This window comes from Hippoglossus hippoglossus, chromosome 17 (genome assembly GCF_009819705.1).
Source record: "Hippoglossus hippoglossus isolate fHipHip1 chromosome 17, fHipHip1.pri, whole genome shotgun sequence".
NCBI classification, from domain to species: domain Eukaryota; kingdom Metazoa; phylum Chordata; class Actinopteri; order Pleuronectiformes; family Pleuronectidae; genus Hippoglossus; species Hippoglossus hippoglossus.
In genome coordinates this window covers 314,889-334,923 of record NC_047167.1, presented here as the reverse complement: position 1 = coordinate 334,923, position 20,035 = coordinate 314,889, and the positions used below count along the sequence as shown (strand labels likewise).

At 39.1% G+C, this 20,035-nt stretch overlaps 1 protein-coding gene across 1 annotated transcript in view; it reads left to right on the top strand.

Moving 5' to 3' along the window:
* Positions 1–19,809, top strand: part of slc44a5a (solute carrier family 44 member 5a) — a 37,038-nt gene extending 17,229 nt beyond the window's left edge. Inside the window, exons 2-22 of the mRNA XM_034612704.1 lie at positions 678–726; positions 2,559–2,632; positions 6,824–6,908; positions 8,680–8,764; positions 8,989–9,117; positions 9,406–9,466; positions 9,780–9,903; positions 10,002–10,085; positions 10,515–10,627; positions 10,810–10,941; positions 12,183–12,282; positions 12,391–12,483; positions 12,650–12,737; positions 13,370–13,638; positions 13,776–13,870; positions 14,166–14,269; positions 14,401–14,474; positions 15,549–15,619; positions 15,997–16,085; positions 16,424–16,508; positions 18,421–19,809. Of these exons, the coding sequence (XP_034468595.1) occupies positions 678–726; positions 2,559–2,632; positions 6,824–6,908; positions 8,680–8,764; positions 8,989–9,117; positions 9,406–9,466; positions 9,780–9,903; positions 10,002–10,085; positions 10,515–10,627; positions 10,810–10,941; positions 12,183–12,282; positions 12,391–12,483; positions 12,650–12,737; positions 13,370–13,638; positions 13,776–13,870; positions 14,166–14,269; positions 14,401–14,474; positions 15,549–15,619; positions 15,997–16,085; positions 16,424–16,508; positions 18,421–18,518 (2,102 nt within the window). The 3' untranslated portion in view covers positions 18,519–19,809. The remainder of the gene's footprint in view (positions 1–677; positions 727–2,558; positions 2,633–6,823; positions 6,909–8,679; positions 8,765–8,988; positions 9,118–9,405; positions 9,467–9,779; positions 9,904–10,001; positions 10,086–10,514; positions 10,628–10,809; positions 10,942–12,182; positions 12,283–12,390; positions 12,484–12,649; positions 12,738–13,369; positions 13,639–13,775; positions 13,871–14,165; positions 14,270–14,400; positions 14,475–15,548; positions 15,620–15,996; positions 16,086–16,423; positions 16,509–18,420) is intronic.
* The last annotated feature ends 226 nt before the right edge of the window (positions 19,810–20,035 follow it).

The following is a 20,035-nucleotide window of genomic DNA, read 5'->3' as shown; positions in this document are numbered from 1 at the left end:
ATTAAACAGTCAGGAACTTGGGAGTGATCTTCGATCCTGATTTGTCCTTTAATTCTCACTTAAAACTAATTTCTATGACCGCCTTCTTATACTTGCATAACATCTCAAAAATCAGACATGTCCTTTCTCAAAAAGATGCAGAAAAACTAGTCCACGCCTTTGTTACATGCAGACTTGATTATTGTAATTCGTTATTATCAGGCTCCAGCAGTAAGTCGTTAAAGACTCTGCAGCTTGTCCAAAATGCTGCAGCACGTGTCCCGACAAGAACCAGGAAAAGAGACCACATTTCTCCTGTATTAGCTGATAGTACCATATCAACCCACTAGAGCACTGCGCTCCCAGAATTCAGGCTTACTTGTCGTCCCTAAAGTTTCTAAAAGTAGAGTAGGAGCCAGAGCTTTCAGCTATCAAGCTCCTCTCCTGTGGAATCATCTTCCACTTTCCTCTTCTCCCTCCTTATCACATCAAAGAAATTAATATCTCATCAATCTTTGATGCCTGGCAAACAGAGCAGACAGCACTTTAACTTTCCAAAATCTGCTGCCTGACTAGGACCAGTCAACTTTGACGAAACCATCTGCTACACACCTCAGGAACTTTCAGCTATTTTCCTCCCCTCTCTTCAGGTGTCTTTTGGATTTTGTTAACAATTTTACTTATGTTATGTCTTCTAGGAGAACCACACAGGTTTGATCCTTCCTTCCGAGGTCCAGTCTGCAGAAGGTAACTACATAACCCCTTCTCTTTACATAAAGCAGCAGAGATAATAGAGTCTATGGATTCTGTCCTAAATAACTTGATATTTTGCCTAGCTCATTTATAAAATATTGTCTTCACTAGTATTGCCAGAATATTTTTACAAAGCTCACTCGTTATCGTCTACTTAATGGGAAAACAACTAAATCTCTTCTCCCTGGTCATCTTCTCAGTCAGGAAAAAACTAAATTGTGCAATACAGCTGACATCTGGTCTGCAGTGATTCACACAATCTGTCGTCTGCTGAGTCTCAGCTAATTAACACCCATCAGTTCATCAGCCAATGAAGAATAAATTAATGAAATTATTGATTTATCTGAATTTGTATTTTTTTTTTTTTATCAGCTTTGACATTGTATCCTGTGCAGGTATTAGTTTTACTATCTCAAAATGGTAAACACTCAAAAACTTGAAGGATCTCTACTGATCTCCACTAATGTCTAATGATGTCTTCTCATGGTAAATGGATGAAACTATTTCTACAGCTTTTAGTTTTATTATAGTTATAATTTGCAGTCTTAGGGAAAGATAGTATTGTTGGTTAAATGTAAATAAACACATTGTATCTGAAGTCAGTAAACCGTTTATTTATTAAAGTAGAAAAAAGGATCTCTCCCTAACCTCAAATGTACTTTGAGAGTCTAAACAGAAGCATTAAAGAGTCTAATAATGATGATCTCTACAAGTGGATGTTCTACTGCAGTATCTGAAGGTATTATTTTTTTGTATATGTAAATAAATATCAGAGCTTTATTACCCTGATCGAAAACAAAATCCAATACTAATGCATATATCCGTTAAGGCTGCTGTTTACTAGAGGATAATGGGGACGATTTTAAACCAGATTTGCCCCTTCCGACAATCGCAGGTCCGTTCCTGACTGGAGGTTACTGTGCCGATTATCTGCCCAAATAATCCTGAAGTCTGGGGGGTTTTACAAAATAATCTTAATGCTTAAAGATTGAGTCGGAGCCTCCCCGAATCAGCTCCGACAGAAACCTGCATTAGTGAGCAAGAAAGAGCAAGAAAGAGAGAGCGAGCATTCTGGGAAATGTCACCAACATGACATGTTCTGCGTACTTGTAAAGCTTCGACAAAAAACAAAAGTACATTTCCAACTCACCTCCAGGCTGCGCTGCAAAATGTATACGCCCTCTCAGCCATGACTACATCCATAGTTTTTTTTGTCCTTTTTCACACGACGTCGTTCCTCCTGCATGTTTGTGTTTCTTCTGAAGTCACATACAATTACACAAGTGTGAGATTTTAAGTCTCTTGAAATCGCCACTGTGAAACTGATTCATACAAACAGCAAGTGTGGTCTGATGTTCTGGCCAAAGCGTCCTTGGGTCCCTTGAAAGGCGCTATAAAAATGTAAGTTATTATTATCATAATAATTATTATCAAAGCAAAGTGGCGCAAAGCAACGTCAACCAAGTGTCTTTGCTAGTTTCAGACCAACACAGAGGTCATGGTCCTGTCCAGTCCAAAAAATAAATGCTCTTGTACTTTCTATATTTGGGGACCTTAGAGACACATGCTCACATTATACATTTTTAACAAAAATTAAAAAAATGTATGCATTACAGGCATTTTTCTGGCAGAAGTATTTAAAGATTGTTTCTTGATAGTGTAGCAACAAATGTATTATGTGTCATGTTTTCTCTTCACAATCAGCTTGTGATGATTGTCAACTCGAGTCAGTATGCGAACACTCACTTGGCTGAACAGTTATCATGGACATATAGAGATATATTTTCTGTTGTGGTTTATAACTTGTTTCTTCTCTGTCTCTTTAGGAGCTGCACTGATGCATTGTGTTGTTTGATCTTCATTGTTGTCATCCTTTCATATCTGTCCCTGGGGCTAGTGGGTGAGTGTATACACACACACACACACACACACACACACACACACACACACACAAGGAAAAAAACTCTTTGCTCTGACTGTTCTTGCAGTGTATTATCGTAATACACACGTATGGTCGTAGTTGTTTCTTCTTGATCTCACTCACACACAACATAATACCACAAGTGTGTTTGTATACACTTCAAGAGCAACACTTTGTTAAGCCTTGTTGCCAAGAGAATATGTTGGCACTGACCTCTGTTGGTGGAATTTTTTTTTGTCAACTGCCATTTCCAAGGTTACAAACCTAATCTACACATAAATATTATTCTACCAACACTGCACATTTCATTGGAAACTTTATTAGAACTTTATTGGAAAAAGAGTGAGGGGTTAAGTTCTTGGCAGGTGATTGGATGAAGCATTTGTGTATGGCTGTCTGCCAATCAGCAGTAGAGCAAAAACAGAAGTTGGAGGAATGAGTCAGTAAGATATCACACTAACATTTTATTCAGCTTAGTTCCCTCATTGATTATTTAGCAGACATACAATTTGCAATAATACAGTGCTGGACAGCAGATCAACTCAAACAGATAATACAAATCTGTGTATAATCCGCGTATCATTCTTTCTTTTCATATTCAATCATAAAACCAAAATCGGAAAATTAAAAAACAAGTCAATATTTCGTTATTCATTTTTGAATCTGAGTCCAAAAAACGAATAACGGTTTGTTTTTCGTAGTTTGGATATTTTGCTCAGATCTAACACAGGAAATAAAAACAGGGTCACGGGCCGTTCTTGATTTTGATATTTAATTTGTATGATTTCTGTGACCCGGAAGTCAGATTACTCGGATCAATAAATCATAATCGAAAACGTTGTTAAAACACAAACTCCACCTCTTTCCCACCGTAGTAAGGTAGACAACAGGCTACAAGCCAGTTTTCATCAATATGAGCCGTCCTCCGAGCAGAACACATAACATTGGTCTCGATGGACGAGTGCACAGGGACTGTCTACAAAGTGCAACACCGAAAAGTAATATTAAAAAAATATTCAATAACTTCACTGTAATTAGGGCTGCACCTATCGATTATTTTTTATCGATTAATATAACGATTATTTTTCGATTAATCGATTGATATGATATTATTTTTTCGATTTATCGATTAATCTAACGATTATTTTGTATTACTTGATTAATATAATAATGAATTTATCCAAAATAAAATAAAAAAACTTGTGTCATTTATATTTATTTAATAATCTTCTCTTAAATACAAACAAATCTGACAAAATATGCACTGCAAGGCATTATTCCAGAACAAAAAATTGCCCAGTCTGAACTGCTAATCTGCCTTTTACAGTCCCATATCTCTCCAAAATAAAATTAGTGAAAGAGCTTGGTCCATTAAAGTAAAAGGAATATATAAATATACATTAAGCTGTCCATTTACAAAATAAATGAAAACCAAAGTAATAATACATATCCAACCTACTTCCTGTCCAAGAATCTATGATACTTTGACCAGAGTCTACAGACTGTGGAGGACAGAGCTTTCAGCGTGGTGGTCCCCACCTGCTGGAATGCTCTGCCAACAGAGATTTGCAAGTCCACATCCCTCTGGACATCCCAAAAACTTTTTAAAAAAGCATATGACAGGATTTGATACAATCTGTCCATGTAAAGCGTCCTTGGGTCCCTTGAAAGGCGCTATAAAAATGTAAGTTATTATTATCATAATAATTATTATCAAAGCAAAGTGGCGCAAAGCAACGTCAACCAAGTGTCTTTGCTAATTTCAGACCAACACAGAGGTCATGGTCCTGTCCAGTCCAAAAAATAAATGCTCTTGTACTTTCTATATTTGGGGACCTTAGAGACACATGCTTACATTATACATTTTTAACAAAAATTAAAAAAATGTATGCATTACAGGCATTTTTCTGGCAGAAGTATTTAAAGATTGTTTCTTGATAGTGTAGCAACAAATGTATTATGTGTCATGTTTTCTCTTCACAATCAGCTTGTGATCTGATCTGATCTCGGTTTGTAGGACATGAAACTCAGAGACAAACGCAAGAGATTCCCCTCACCCACTTTTTACAGCCCAGGTGATAATAATTTATCAGATGCTGTGTGTAAGGTTACAGCTATGCCGTCCCCAAATGATATTCATTAATGCAGCTTCAAGTGTTGAGACCTGAAAACAAGAATGTTGCTTGTTATGCACATCACTAGAAGAACCATCCAGGGTAATTGCCACTGAGCATTCTGACTGTGCTAAATCAGTATCAGAGCAGAGAAAAAAATATTTATTTTAATGTAATTACTGATCATGTGTCTTCATATTGAACAGATTATGTAGAATTACTCTTTTGTTCAGTCCTTCCTCTCTCTCTCTCTCTCTCTCTCTCTCTCTCTCTCTCTCTCTCTGTCTCTCTTTCTACCACTGTCGTTTTATTGTGGGAGCTGGTTTCCCAGCTTTCTTTCCTTCTTTTTTGTGCCTCAATCACATTGATCGTATTGGTAGATAGTTGCTTGTTAGGAGAGAGAAAAAAGGAAAGGAGAGAAAGCAAGAGAGGAAGTAAGGAAGTGAGAGGACGCACATCACTGCAAGGCTTTTCTATGTTTTGCCTTGAGACACAAAAAGAGCTCACACACTATGATCTATATTTGAACAATTTGAGCTCATAGAGCTGCATTTAAGACATTGGGGTTGCACTTCCATATTCCACTAGTATAAGGAGGAGATCATCCCTGTCTCAATAGCCAAGCATTAAATCTCATTTTCTAGTACGATATCAAGGTGGAGTTAGATACCTAGAGGGCTTTCCAACAGTGTTTTCATTTCTTTCTTTATGTGAAAGGTACAGAATTGTCCAAACTAGTCAGTGTTTCTCCTAAATGTTGAATCCTGTCAGTCTGAATGAGAAATCCAAAAACTCAAATCTGTGCATGTATCAACCTTTATCAGCTGTATTTCTTTATGTTCCACCTAAGCCAAGCCTTATACTGGAATCGCGTGCTTTTCCTTAATGTTGTCAGTGGGAAAATATCTGAAGCAGCTGATTGAAACTGTCGCAAATAGAACGGAGGACATATGTACCTCACAATTTTATGACGACCACTGCAAGACAGCAGGTGTGATCCCGACTACTCCTATCCCTTCTACCTTAAGTGTTCCTATTTTCATATGCGTGTATCTGTGTGTGTGGGTTGCCTCATATACAAGTATGACATCATTCCTTTGTTAGTACAGGGCAGATGCAGTTACAAAGCAGTCGTCCATTAGTGTGTGCGTGTGTGTGTGCGTGTGTGTGTGTGTGTGTGTGTGTGTGTGTGTGCATGCGTGCGTGTGTGTGTGTGTGTGGGGGGGGGGGGGGGGGGGGGGGGTTACTGGTGACATCATCCCATAAATAGGATATGATCCTGATCTAATCCTAGCTAATCCTACTTTGTACACAGACAAACACACACTAACACACATTTGCACGTGTCTTAATAGAGTGCAAGCACACAGAAACACACATAATCACACTAAGAGGTGCACACACACTAAAACAATGACAGTTTCCAAAACCCAGCTTTGCTACTACCAGACATGGATGACATCATTCCTGATGACATCACCCTCACTCTCTCATGCATAGCCCCTGACTGTACTTTGTCCATATACCCCATCTCTCTTATTCCTCATTCCTCCTTCCTTCCATCAGCACTGCACAATCTCTCCTCTCGTCCTCTCCATTCCACTGCCATTAATAACATCAGCCGTTTTACTGCACTTGGAGCTTTCATTGATGAAAGGTCGTTGTGTGTAATGATGCTGGATGGGCAGGTCATGAACACTTTAAGAAGAAGATTTGTTTTGACTGATTATATTTTTGGCACTGAAGGATAGACAAATCATCATTGACACACACACGCACACATACACACTCATGCACGCATACTCACACGCACCAACACACAAATCCTTCTCTGTTGTATTCTGCAAATTCAACAAACAGTAAGAAGCTACTCTTTTACTTTTACTTTTCTCTTGACATTTTAATATCATAAACATTTTCAATAACAACATAAATGTGTAATTAAATATATAAATATCAAGATATCAGATAGTTCGCAATAACCAGACTGTTTAAGTGCTTATTTGATGCAGACTGATTGTCTCCTGCAAATAATCTCCTCTGTCCATCTGTCCAGCCTGGTTACATGGGGACCCCAGGAAGGTTCTCCATCCGACAGACAGCTATGGCCAGTTCTGTGGGCAGAAGGGGACTTCCAATGCGTAAGTCACTGTTTTAACACTTAACCCTTTGTCGCTGTTTGTTTCCAAAGTCATTTAAACAGCTGTGCAGGAGCTCACAGAATGTCACTATCATTATAACTGGACTTTTTTTAAAAATAGTTTTCCATAGTTTTCCATAGTTTTCCATACATGAAGTTATTCAACACATAAGGGTTAAGGAATTAGTTTGATTCCATACTTTCCTGGACAAACTGAAATGTGATTTCATTTCATGTAATTTTATTCTGTGTTGGCAGAATTGTAGTGTGCAAGGTGAATTCGGGTTATGTGGGACACCTTAACTTTTATTTCCTGTTCTAACAAAATCTAGTCAAGAGGCCTTCAATCCTCCAATCAGTTAGCTCCCCAGGACAATAATGATCCAAAAGCACAGAAGAGTGTCTGTCCTGTGGTCTGCATCCATTGGTTTCGCGAAACATGTGGAGAAGACCATGGTGTGATCGTTTTATTCCCTGAATAGCCCCAATAGTTAATGAATGATCTGTTATTGTTATTGTTGCTTGCTGTTGATTGCATTTTAATTGATTGTTTTAATGGGATACAGCTTTAATAGAAAGTTTTGAATTAATATTACATTTTCTTTATTTAGGCTAGGGTTCTTTGTGAAAAAAAAACAACTTTTACATGGTAATGTGAATTAATGACATTTCTATTAATAATATACATGTTCTTTCACATTTTCTCAGTAATTTTTTCATTAAGCAAGTTGATTTAGTATTTATTTTTCTATTTTAATACAAGGGTCCCAGATTACCAAATTACCTGTCCAGATTATCAAATTCAATTCCGCAAAGTCACCCAGTCATCCTCCGGATGGCGATGCTAGCGGACTTGGACACGGTGTAAATGATTTGAGTCTTATATGAATGGCAGGGCTTGCGGACACTTGGATGACACCAGCAGCTCTACAGCTTTTCCTTTTACACACATCTACAATGAATGTTTTTCTCCTTTGGAGATTCCAGTTTTTACTCTCACAACTGGGTCACACTGCAGTTTAGCCACAAAATATTTTTGACATATTTTTTGCCTTTAAATTTCTTCGTAGTAAGTTTTGTGTAATGAAGAAAAAACAGGCCTGCTTGTTCCGATGCTTAAGAGAACAAAAAACGATATAATTAAATGTGTCTGTTTACACCCAGCTGCGAGTAGTCACACAGCAGCTATAAAGCTATATACATCTGTATAGAACGATCAATGGCTCCTTTTTTTTGCAATTTCCAGGTGCATTTTCATTAAAAACAGAGAGAAAAGAGAAAATTATCCAGTGCGCCATTTAATAAGCACCATACGGACGTGGGTGACATCTGCTGCCACCAGGTGCTTTTTAAATGCCTGCATTTTTGCAGAAAGCCTATAGGCGGTCAGATGAGGTTGTATGAAGAGTGGGTAGCAGACATGATGGGTCAATGGGTCAAGTACAGGACATCCATTCAGGAGACAAAGGTTTGAGTTCCGTGAGAAATCAAAAGATGGCGTTTGATCATTTTCAGACTTTGTTGGTTTATTATTTTCAGTTGCCATTTATAAGTTTAGGCAACCAAACTAGTTGGTTAGATTCTTACGAAGCAGGTCAGATCACCATGTTTATATGTACTTAACCTGCTAAACAACAATTTCTTCTTTCTGCTCTGCTATTGCTTGCAAATATAGAAAAGTGAAACAGCATTGTTAGAAATAGGCTAAATAACTCTGGACTTGTCAAACGTAACAGAATGATCACATATGGCATTAAACACTTTTTTTGCAGGAAGAAACCCATCCTATTTTACTTCAACATCTTAAAATGTGCCAACCCAGCTATACTCATCAACCTGCAGTGCCCCACAACGCAGGTATGTTCCCATAATAACACACATGGCTCCTGATATATCATATCAGTTAAACATGAAGAGAATTAACCTAGGAGAGGACTCAGACACAGAGAGGACTCTTCACCTAATCCACAAACTTGAGGCTGAGCTAAAGTAGCTTGATGTTTATGACATGTCCACAACAATAGCTCGATATCTTCCTGAATACATCAGCAAACTTACTGTCTGTGTTCATTTTATTCCAGATGTGTGTGTCACAGTGCCCTGACAAGTTTGCAACCTACAGTGAGATGCAGCTGCAACACAAACTCAACAAGGGTTACTGGGAATACTATAAACAGTTCTGTAAGCCTGGATTTAATAACCCTGAAAAGGTACTGATGTTGATATATGACAAGCATTTATCATTTAGACACACATGATAAACTGTTTAAAAAAGCATCTTTGCAGGTGATGACCTGTGACTGTAGGTTCAGACCAGCAGCTCTCTCTTGGAATTTTTTGTTTTTCTTCTTTGTGTTTGTGCAAAACACACAGAACACATTCATTCACAAAGACCAGAAGAATACACAACACACGCATTCAGACACATGCACAAACAAGTACGCACACGCATGCACAGGTTGTTATTCTCACTTTCCTGTCTGTCCTGTGTTTTCCAGCCAGTATCTCAGGTTCTAAGAGATGAGGACTGCCCCTCCATGATCATACCCAGTAGACCATGTAAGGATTAGACTTTCTCCCACAACTCATGCAACATTTCAACTAATTACTCAGTATTTACATTGAAAGGTAGGTAAGAGAAGTCCACAAGTCAAAAAACCATCTACTGACTCAAATAAATCTTCACTATTATAAAATGTATTTACATAATGGATGGATTTGCTTATCAGCTTAATATCTCTTACCCCCTGCTGTAAAAGCAGTTTCAGAGGAGGACTGATCAGAGTTAGACAGTAGGAGGTTAGACAGCATCAATGTGCTCACGGTGTATTAGTGTCACTCTCATCTTTGTGTGTTTGTGTTTGTGTGTCAGTTCTCCAGAGATGTCTACCAGACTTCACCACTCTGAATGGGACTGTGACTGTAGTGGACAGAACTAGGTTTAAGGATGCTCTGGAAATTCCACACAGTGTCAGTGAACTCCAACGTGCAACCAAGTACTGCAACTTCTTCTTTAACACTCATTCATTCATTTTTATGAACTCATACAGAGTTCATATCCACAGATTAAGTAATTTATCTCTCCTCTGAACAGGACTATAACAGGACTTGTGGACACTAAGGAGATGGGCATGAAGATAATGGAGGATTATTCTCAGTCCTGGGCATGGATACTCATGTAACTACAAAAACAATATACAACATTTGTGTAAAACCCCAGCATCTACTCGGGTCTCATAGATATTTTGGCCACATTCAATATTTAGCCTGATGGTCAATGAATGTAACGCAGAGACTGTGGTCCTCCCCTGAGACAAAGCTTGGGAAAAGACTCCTCCTGAGTTTGGTTTGATTTAGTTTCTTGATGCCAGTGTCATGATGACTGTGATTTGATTCTATAGGCAATCGACAATTGAGCAAAACAACCTCATGTTGCTGTTTAAATAGAAGGACAGATGATAGCACAATAGCGTTCACTACTTATTCGGATTCACCATTATCCTGCTTGTAACTGCTTGTGGCTGCAGTAGTTGCAGTTGAGCAGAGGTTACATAGGCCTTTATTAAACCATATGATTTTCCCCCTGTACTTTAAAACCTGCTGACAGAGGTCTGCTGATATCCATGGCTGTTAGTCTGATCTTCATCCTGCTGCTGAGGTTCACAGCTGGGTTGCTGCTGTGGGCTACTATCATCACTTTCATACTACTGCTGGCATATGGTGTGTACTATGGCCATCACATAGTCTTAGAGCAATTTCTACCTGAATCTAGCTGTTATCCAATCATGCTGGGATAACATGGGCTTAGCATCTTTAAAAATGAATTGAATGTGTGTGTGTGTGTGTGTGTGTGTGTGTGTGTGTGTGTGTGTGTGTGTGTGTGTGTGTGTGTGTGTTTACAGGTATGTGGTACTGCTCGGTGGTCTGGTCCCAGCTCAAACACACACCGGGCTCTGATGTTGCCATTACAGAGGTCGGCCTGCAGACTGACGTACAGGTCTACTTACAACTTAGACAGACATGGATCGTATTATGTGAGTCTGTGTTCAGTCAGAATTAACAACAGGGGGCGGCGTATAGCTCACCTGGTAGAGCTGCAGCTTAAATGAGGCAAGGCCTCAACCCGCAGATGCCCGGGTTTGATTCTGTTTGAGTCATGTATGCATGTCTCCCCCACTCTCTCTCTCTATCCCCCTTTCACAAGCTTACTCTGTCCTATCCATTAATGGCGATAAAAAGCCCCAAAAATACATACAAAAAACAAGAATTAACAACAGAAACTTTTGCTCATTAGAAAACGTTTTTGTAGTTCCAGTGTTCTTAAAGATCCCTTTTCTTGAAAGCATGTGCTCTCTCTCTTTCACTTTGGGGACTGAGCAGCACATTTGGATCAGTCTAATCACCTGATACTGTTAAACAAGAAATCAAATGTTGATGGTATCTTCCTTCTTGCGAAGTTCAAATTCAAACCTGTTGAATGAAACAAAATACAGATAGGGACTGCTCAGAGGTACAAAAAACGGATTTTTTATTTTTTTGTTTTCAACGTGATTTTTTAGTGTTCATCATAAAAATCACTTTTTAATTTTGATGGGACTGAAGTATCATTTAACACCAACAAACACTCTTCAAAAGACTGTGAAGCAGCACTTGTGATTAAACCAGTCTGCTTTACTCTTGAATCATGTTTCATTTGCAACAACACTACAAGAAGTTGTAACTTTATTACTTAATATATATAAAAAACGATTTATTTGAAACAATGCCTGTGACTTAATTAACAAATTATTTTCTAGTCTTATCCACATTTTCAATGTCCAATGATATAAAAAATACATATAGTATAATGATTTGCATGGGCCTTAATTTGTCTCTGCTGTCTAACTTTAGAAAGGAGCTGTGGTTATTCAGAAGAAGATCATAAAAAGTTTGTAATGTGAATCAAATAATTTGATGCAAATATATTTCAGAACAGTAAACTGGGAGAATCACCCTTGACCCTGAAAATATGAAGAAGGTGTAGGAGTCGATAGGATGACGTAGTCGTGAGATTTCTCGTTTTCTGCACCTCTCGGTGTGCGTTTATTTACAAACTTTTTTACGGCTACAGAGAACTACCAGTTGTCATCAAAACATCCGCTTGTTACCATGGTAACCCCGCAGCTCCTTATAGTAGTAAGTAAAAGTGCAAACCACATTAAATACAGTCTTTGGTGAATACTGTCTATCACGTGTCCACTACAAAAGTGAATTTCCTATTGTTTGTGTTTGTCAGTGGTGTCTCTGGGAGTGACCGAAGCTTCCATCTTGGCGCTGTTGATCTTCTTAAGGAGACGAGTCCGAGTGGCCATTGCCCTACTCAGAGAGGCCAGCAAGTATGACCTGTGAAGACAGCAAAGAAAAATCATTACAAAAATGACAAATTATTCATAGTTTTTAATCTGCACTTTAGTGATGGTTGTTTTCTTGGTTTGATGTTGCAGAGCTATCGGTCACATCATGTCCACACTATTCTTTCCAGTTGTCACCTTCCTCTTGTTGACTGTGTGCATCTCCTACTGGGCAGTTACTGCCGTGTATCCTTCACTGCGTTCACATTACGTCATTTCTTGTTAAGAGCCTAGTGATTTATTTGTAGGACTCGCACCAATTTAAATTATGTGCAGTATATATGGATTTTTTTTATCGTTACCTCTCCAACCAGCCTGTCAGATGGGTCTTTAACCAGCACTGTGAAACCAGTTATCTTGCATCCTCAGGTGAACCCATCTACAAAGTGAGGTCTCCTGATGTCAGCTGCCCCTACACCAACAGCACATGCAATCCTGAGGTACAACATATTGTGTAAAACGTATAGTCATATACCTATTTAGAAGTGAGCGGATTGACAAAGGTGTTAGGACCATTTGGGAAACTGAACAGTCAAACTACATTTTCCCATATTTCCAAGATATCTAGAGCCTATTAAGACTGATAAAATGTCAGAAAGGCAGCTAGAAATTTTGTTTCTTGGCTCATGCTGTATATATTAGACTTTTCACCTTTGAAAACTTGCAACACAAACTTGGTGAAATTTGGTAAAGCTTTGTAAAGCTCCACAATAAGTTTGCTCAACAGATGTCCTGAGGACAGGAGGCAAAATGTATTACATTGTTCTTTAGTGAATATAATTGACCTCCTGCACAATAATTAATAAGTAATGTGTATCCAGTAAAGCTCTGTCTCTGTCAGTCAGTCTATCAGACAAGAAGTTGCAACAAACTATAAGAAAGATATCATTTATATTTTAAAACATTCATATTTGCACATTCTGGAAAGGTATATGCTGTGTCTTTTGCAACCGTTCACATTAAGATAACACACAACCTCCACACTAAATTAATAATATATTAATGGTTGAGATGTGTATTGCATACACTCACTGAGAGACTACCCTGTGTTCTCCCCTCACGTCTCTGCCAGACCTTCAACAGAACCAACATCTCCACATCAGCGTTGTGTCTGGGTACTCAGTGTCAGTTTGCCTTCTATGGTGGGGAGACGTCCTACCACCGCTACCTCTTCCTTTTGCAGCTGTTCAACCTACTTGTCTTCCTCTGGCTGGTCAACTTCAGTCTGGCCCTGGAGCAGTGCACCCTGGCAGGGACATTTGCCAACTACTATTGGGCCAAGAGGAAGCCTCAGGATATCCCAGCATGTCCACTCTTGCTGTCATTCATTAGGGCTGTCAGGTCAGGACATTCTCTCAGGACCATCGTCTTTCGGACTTTATGGAAACATGTAAAATGTATCTAATATTTTATCCAAAGCTGGAAATAACAGTGTTGTGTCTAACAATGAACTAATATCTTCCTCTATCTATCTGCAGGTATCACACAGGGTCTCTGGCATTTGGCTCTTTAATTCTTTCCGTTGTCCAACTTCTGCGGATCATCCTGGAATACCTAGAGCAGAAACTAAAAGGTTTACAATCACACAGACACATATAAACACACACAACCACACACACATATGTATAGGTCTCTATGGTGAACTAATGATTTCCCTAGCTTTCCCTCCTTCTGACTTTGACACTAAAATCAAGTCTTAACTCTCAAACAGCCCTTAAAAATCATGAGGACCGATCAAAATATCCTCTCAAGGATGGTTTTGAACCAAAATGTAGACATGTAGACTCCGACACTGTTTCTCCTTACTTCCTTACTTCTATAACTGCTACCACAATCACTGGACTGATGCTGTGCTTTTATCCTTGCAGGTATTGACAACAGCCTGTCCCGGTTCATAATGTGCTGTCTGAAATGCTGTTTCTGGTGTCTGGAGAAATTCATTCGCTACTTGAACCATAATGCTTATATCATGGTGAGCTGGTTAAAGTAACATTTTGAGGCATGAGTAATATGAACAGCACCAATGCACTGTCCATTTTGTCAACAACAATATCAACATTCTTTTGTTGTTGAGACAACTGTCTCCTCTTTCTTTTCCACCAGGTGGCGATCTATGGTAAAAATTTCTGTACCTCAGCCGAAGAGGCCTTCTTCCTATTGATGAGAAATGTGGTCAGGTAAGGAGATCAGATCACTTGTCTCAGTTATTGGTGTGGATACATTTTGCTGTTAAGTATAAGTGATCCTTCTTTGTGTAACTGAGATCATTAAAACAAGCAGTGGCTTCCAACTATAGACTGTATATAGAGATGGATGGACATGACAACTCCCCAATAGGGAAGCCAAATCATCTTGATTGGATGCAGTACTAGTTAGCAGATGGGACATGAAAGAACATGGCGAATAAAGTTTTCCCAAAAACGATTTCTGTCGGTTTTTGATAAGTTTGGTTTGAATTAGTTATTTGACACTATAAAAACAGGGTGAAGAGTAATGATTGACAGCTAAAACTGACTTGCAATTGGTTGAACGTGTGTTTCGGTGGGACCTCGACACCACGGCTCCACACCACGTCCACTACTGTGCAGACCCTGGCTCCAAATTACGTTTCTGTATCCAGGATATTTTATTCTAATTTAAGCTTAAAGGGCCCATATTTTTGGGACTTAATTTGAGGTATTGGTACCCCTAAGATGATATATCAGTGGTTTGAAGTTGAATAAACTGCTGCAATGTGTATTTCCATGTCCTCTCTTCTGCATTCTCTTCCTTGCATCCCTCTACACTGCAGTGTTTCTTCAGTGTTGTTTGTTGTGGTTAGCCTGTGGTATCTAACAAGCTGCTAGCTCAGCAACAAGTCTGCTTGGTGTCGCGTTCGGTGTGGAGGGGAAGAGGGGTGGTGGTGGTGGTGGGGAGCGGGGGTGGTGGGTTCGGAGGCTGGACTGGTACCGGCTGGGTGGGGCTGAGAGAAGAGTGCGATTCCATGATGACATCATACGAAGAGGAAGTACGAAATGTGACGTTTCAATAACATATTTCTTGGAATGGACTGAGTGAAAAAGTCAGCGGAGTGACTGTTTTCATAATTTGAGGGTCCCTACTGACCCCTTCAAGTAATTACGGACAGTAAAAGCCCAGAATATGGGCCCTTTATTTCAGACTATAAGCAGGGTCATGTCTGTGCTGATTTTCACTGTGTGGATCATGTGTTAGACGAGTGGTCATGCTGAAATATCTCACTCCCCCTACAGGGTTGCAGTTCTAGACAGAGTGGCAGACTTCCTGTTGTTTCTGGGCAAATTGCTGATAGCAGGAGGAGTTGGTACGTAAAGTCTTACATTGTCCACACCACCACCTGAAAATTAACCTTGACAAGACTGAACTACTTTTCCTTCCAGGGAAAGCCTCTCCCACCCACAACCTGACTATTACCTTTGACAACTCCGTGTTAGCCCTCACCCAGACTGCTAGGAACCTGGGTGTGACACTCGACAGTCAACTCTCCCTTACTGCCAACATTACTGTAACAACCTGTTCCTGTCGATTCATTTTCAACAGTCAGTTGCCAGTGATGATGTGTTATACCTGCAACACGTGTGTGTGTGTGTGTGTGTGTGTGTGTGTGTGTGTGTGTGTGTGTGTGTGTGTGTGTGTGTGTGTGTGTGTGTGTGTGTGTGTGTGTGTGTGTGTGTTTTACAGGTGTCATTGCCTTCTTCTTCTTCACTATGAAGATCCCTGTTATCCAGGAAGACGTACCCCATCTCAACTACTATTGGGTCCCCCTGCTGGTCAGTGTTTAAACCCTAACCTCAAGCTAATTCCTAGATGAACCCTAAAACCAAGTCTTAATCCTTTTCAGCCATTTGAACTTGTGAAGACATTTTGGTTGGTCCTCACAAGTTCAGAACAATGGTTTTGAGCCACATAAAGGAACCTACTAGGTCAGTGTTAGGATGTGTGTAAAAACAACGTCTGGGTTAGATTTTGTGTTTTTGGAGTATGTTAATCCAAAACTCATAATAATTCATAAAGATTATGTTTTAGGTATCTTAATATGATTTGATCTGCCATCAGAGCAGCCCCTCAGCCCCTTTGTAGCTTCTCTAAAGTATATCTCTCACATCAGACTGTGGTCATGGGTGCCTACCTGATTGCTCATGGATTCTTCAGCGTCTATGCCATGTGTGTGGACACACTCTTCCTCTGCTTCTGTAAGTACAAAACTGTCATTATGTTTCCTACTACAGAACATAACTGTAATTATTCATATTGGGCTACTGTGAAATGAAAACAAACTGGTTTAACATGTTCCTATGGTTATATTGGCACAATATTAATAAAACCAATAGTACCAGTTTCTATACCACTTTATCCTTTGAGGGTCAAATTCACACCTACGTCTTCTACATCTACGTTTTCAGAGGAATACAATTTGGAACAACATACTACAAAATACTACAACATACTAATACCGACAAGATTATGCAGGTAGATGACGAGATCAACATGATCAGAGCAGTCATAGATAATCAATCAATCACATTTTATTTGTATAGCCCATATTCACAAATCACAATTTGTCTCATAGGGCTTTAACAAGGTGTGACATCCTCTGCCCTTAACCCTCAACAAGAGTAAGGAAAAACTACTTTGAAAAACCCTTTTAACAGGGTAAAAAGAAGGTAGAAACCTCAGAGAGAGCCACATGTGAGGGATCCCTCTCCCAGGACGGACAGAAGTGCAATAGATGTCAAGTGTAAAGGAGAACATCAGAAAGATAAGGGTATTTGCAGCATTGATAAGAATAAAGGCTTTATAGCATAACTGAAGGTCAATGAATTGATGGATTATTGTCAGTAATGGTCGAGTATCTGAGGAGAAATATTATATATCAAGCAGTCTTGTTGTAATCATAGTCCATGGTCAGCAGCCACCACGATCATGATCCACCATCAAGATCGGATGCCACTATAGTCCACAGTCATTGTCCACTGCCGCCATCAGGATCCACCATCAGCTGCCCCCTCGATCATGGTCCACCACCACTATCAGATGCCAACACGATACAGGATCCGCCATTATTATCACGATCAGCCAGCACGATACAGAATCCGCCATTAGGATCACGATCTCTGATTCGCGATCCACCATCATAATCCCCGATGTGGACGCAGCTGCGGCCCTGGATCTGCGGACGATAAGGCAAAGGGACTCCGGGGAAGAAGTCAAGTCAGTAACATGTATTGATGAGATATTCATTTCTTTGATGTGATAAGGAGGGAGAAGAGGAAGGAGAAGCTGGGAAGAGAAGCTCCGTGTGTCATGTGTCCCCCGACATTCTAGACCTATAGCAGCCTAACTAAGAGCAGGTCTAAGACAAACCTGGACTGGCTCTAACTATAAGCTTTATCGTAAAGGAAGGTTTTAAGCCTACTCTTAAACGTACAGATGGTGTCTGCCTCCTGAACTGAAAGTGGGAGATGATTCCACAGGAGAGGAGCTTGATAGCTGAAAGCTCTGGCTCCTACTCTACTTTTAGAGACTTTAGGGACGACAAGTAAGTCTGAATTCTGGGAGCGCAGTGCTCTAGTGGGTTGATAAGGTACTATCAGCTCTTTGAGGTATAATGGTGCCATATTATTAAGGGCCTTGAAGGTGAGGAGGAGAATTTTAAATTCTATTCTAAATTTAACCGGGGACTTATCAGTAGCCTAATTTATCAGGAAAATAACACTGGGTTTGAATGGTTAATTCGTTAAAATGCATTGAATTTTCATTCCTAAATATTACTGATACATGTTTTCCTCTTATGCTTTGCCTGGATGTCTCAGCCTTTGTTTTAACAAGTCACATATTCTACAACTGCTCTGATTTGACCGAATCTTAGTCTTTTTTCATCTCTTTTACACAAAGCTGTTTAACAGCACTAACCTCTGCTTCTCTTCTTGTCTCCTCTTCATTTATAATCACCCTGCTGTCCTGCTCTTCTTCCTCCCCTCCATATATCTTCACGTGACATTGGACCTCAATCTCAACCATTGATTATCCCCAATTCCGTCCATCTTTTCCTTCATTCATCCCTGCTCTCTCTCGATCCATCCACCCATTTATCGGGCCAACCAGGTGATGACTTGGAGAGGAATGATGGTAGTGCAGAAAAACCTTTCCTCATGTCTCCAGAGCTGCACAGAATCCTGGGGAAACCCAGTCCGTTTTGCTGATATACTTTCCTCTATATCCACTCCAACAGCAGCCAGTCTGCTCAGCTTTGGTTGGCTGGTCCCTACATATGTCAAGACACAGGGGGATATTTCATGAGATGTAAAGTAGCAACGTGTTTCCATATCAGAACAATAGGGACCCAATAGTAAAATCAGAGTCTGAAGAATTTAAAAAACCTAATCAATACTAAAAAAATATTATAAAGGTGAGATGCCTTTTTTTTTTGAGGTAGCATTTTATCTCTACTCGAGGCTTCTGAAGTGTCTCTGCTGCACCACTGCAGTGCAGTTACTAAAATGAAAAAATTTTATGACATTGTGCCATTATTGGTCTGATAGGGTTCTTCATTGGAATATGTTATCCCTTAAATGAGAAGGTTTTTTGTATTAAGACTCTGTGTGGGTGTTTGAAGAATTCTTAATTATACCTTCATGTGCTATGAATGAATGTTTTTAACTGTTTTTTAAAAACTAAAGTGTGTGAAAATCTGTTTAGATGGAAAAGAGTGTGGTCTGTACAAATAGTTTCATCTGACATCAAACTCCAGAGCTGAAAAAGTTTTGTCCGTCACATTTAGATAGTAAAATTCAAAGTGGGCATTTTCATGCCCATCTGCACTGAAGACAAACATACTGTAAATGCAGTTCTGTTTCCAAACAATAACCACACACTCACAAACTATATCTTATTCATTTGTATTCCGCAATATTTTGATATAAAAGAGAAACCAAGAAAAGTCATATTTTGAGTATTAATTGTCCACATTTCACAGCAAAAGGAATAAGATGAAAATAATATTCAGTTTCCCTATGGGTAAAGATGTTTTTTTTTTCTTCTATGTAAACCAAGGTTAATGTACTGAATTTCTCATTATATACTCCCTGTTTATTTTGTAAGATTGAATCATTTTTGTATTTGTAATGCAAGTTTTTTGTTATAAGTGAAACTGATGAAAAAAAAGTTGTCATTTCTTAATTTAAAAATATCACTAATGTCACTAATTTTTCTTGAGAACTTGAATTATATGTATGATACAAAAAGCAACCACTGACCAAAAATGTATTAGAAGCTCCAGAATGTAATGTAAGGGGTGGGGTGGGGTAGTAATGGCAATAACACCTACACATGGTCCATAAAATAATAATTATTAAAAATAAAACAGTACAATGTTATATTGGATAAACTTTTTATATGACAATGTGTGTCTATTGCCTCATGGGAAAAATATCCGTAAAACCAATGCTTCAGAAAGTTTACATTTGTATGTGTTTCCTCCCATGGCTTTTTTCACACTCAGTTTGTATGATTTGAAAAAAAGTACCATGTTTACATAAATAAACATTATAAATTTAACAAAATGAATGATGTTACATGTTATTTTTGGAAATGGAGGCTGTTACAGTTTTTTTCGATTGCATAAACACTAAAATCAAAAGTATTACACAATTATCAAAACCTTACACTCAAGGAGCAAAACATCGGCCCAGATCTGCACCACTATAAGCACAATGTCAGC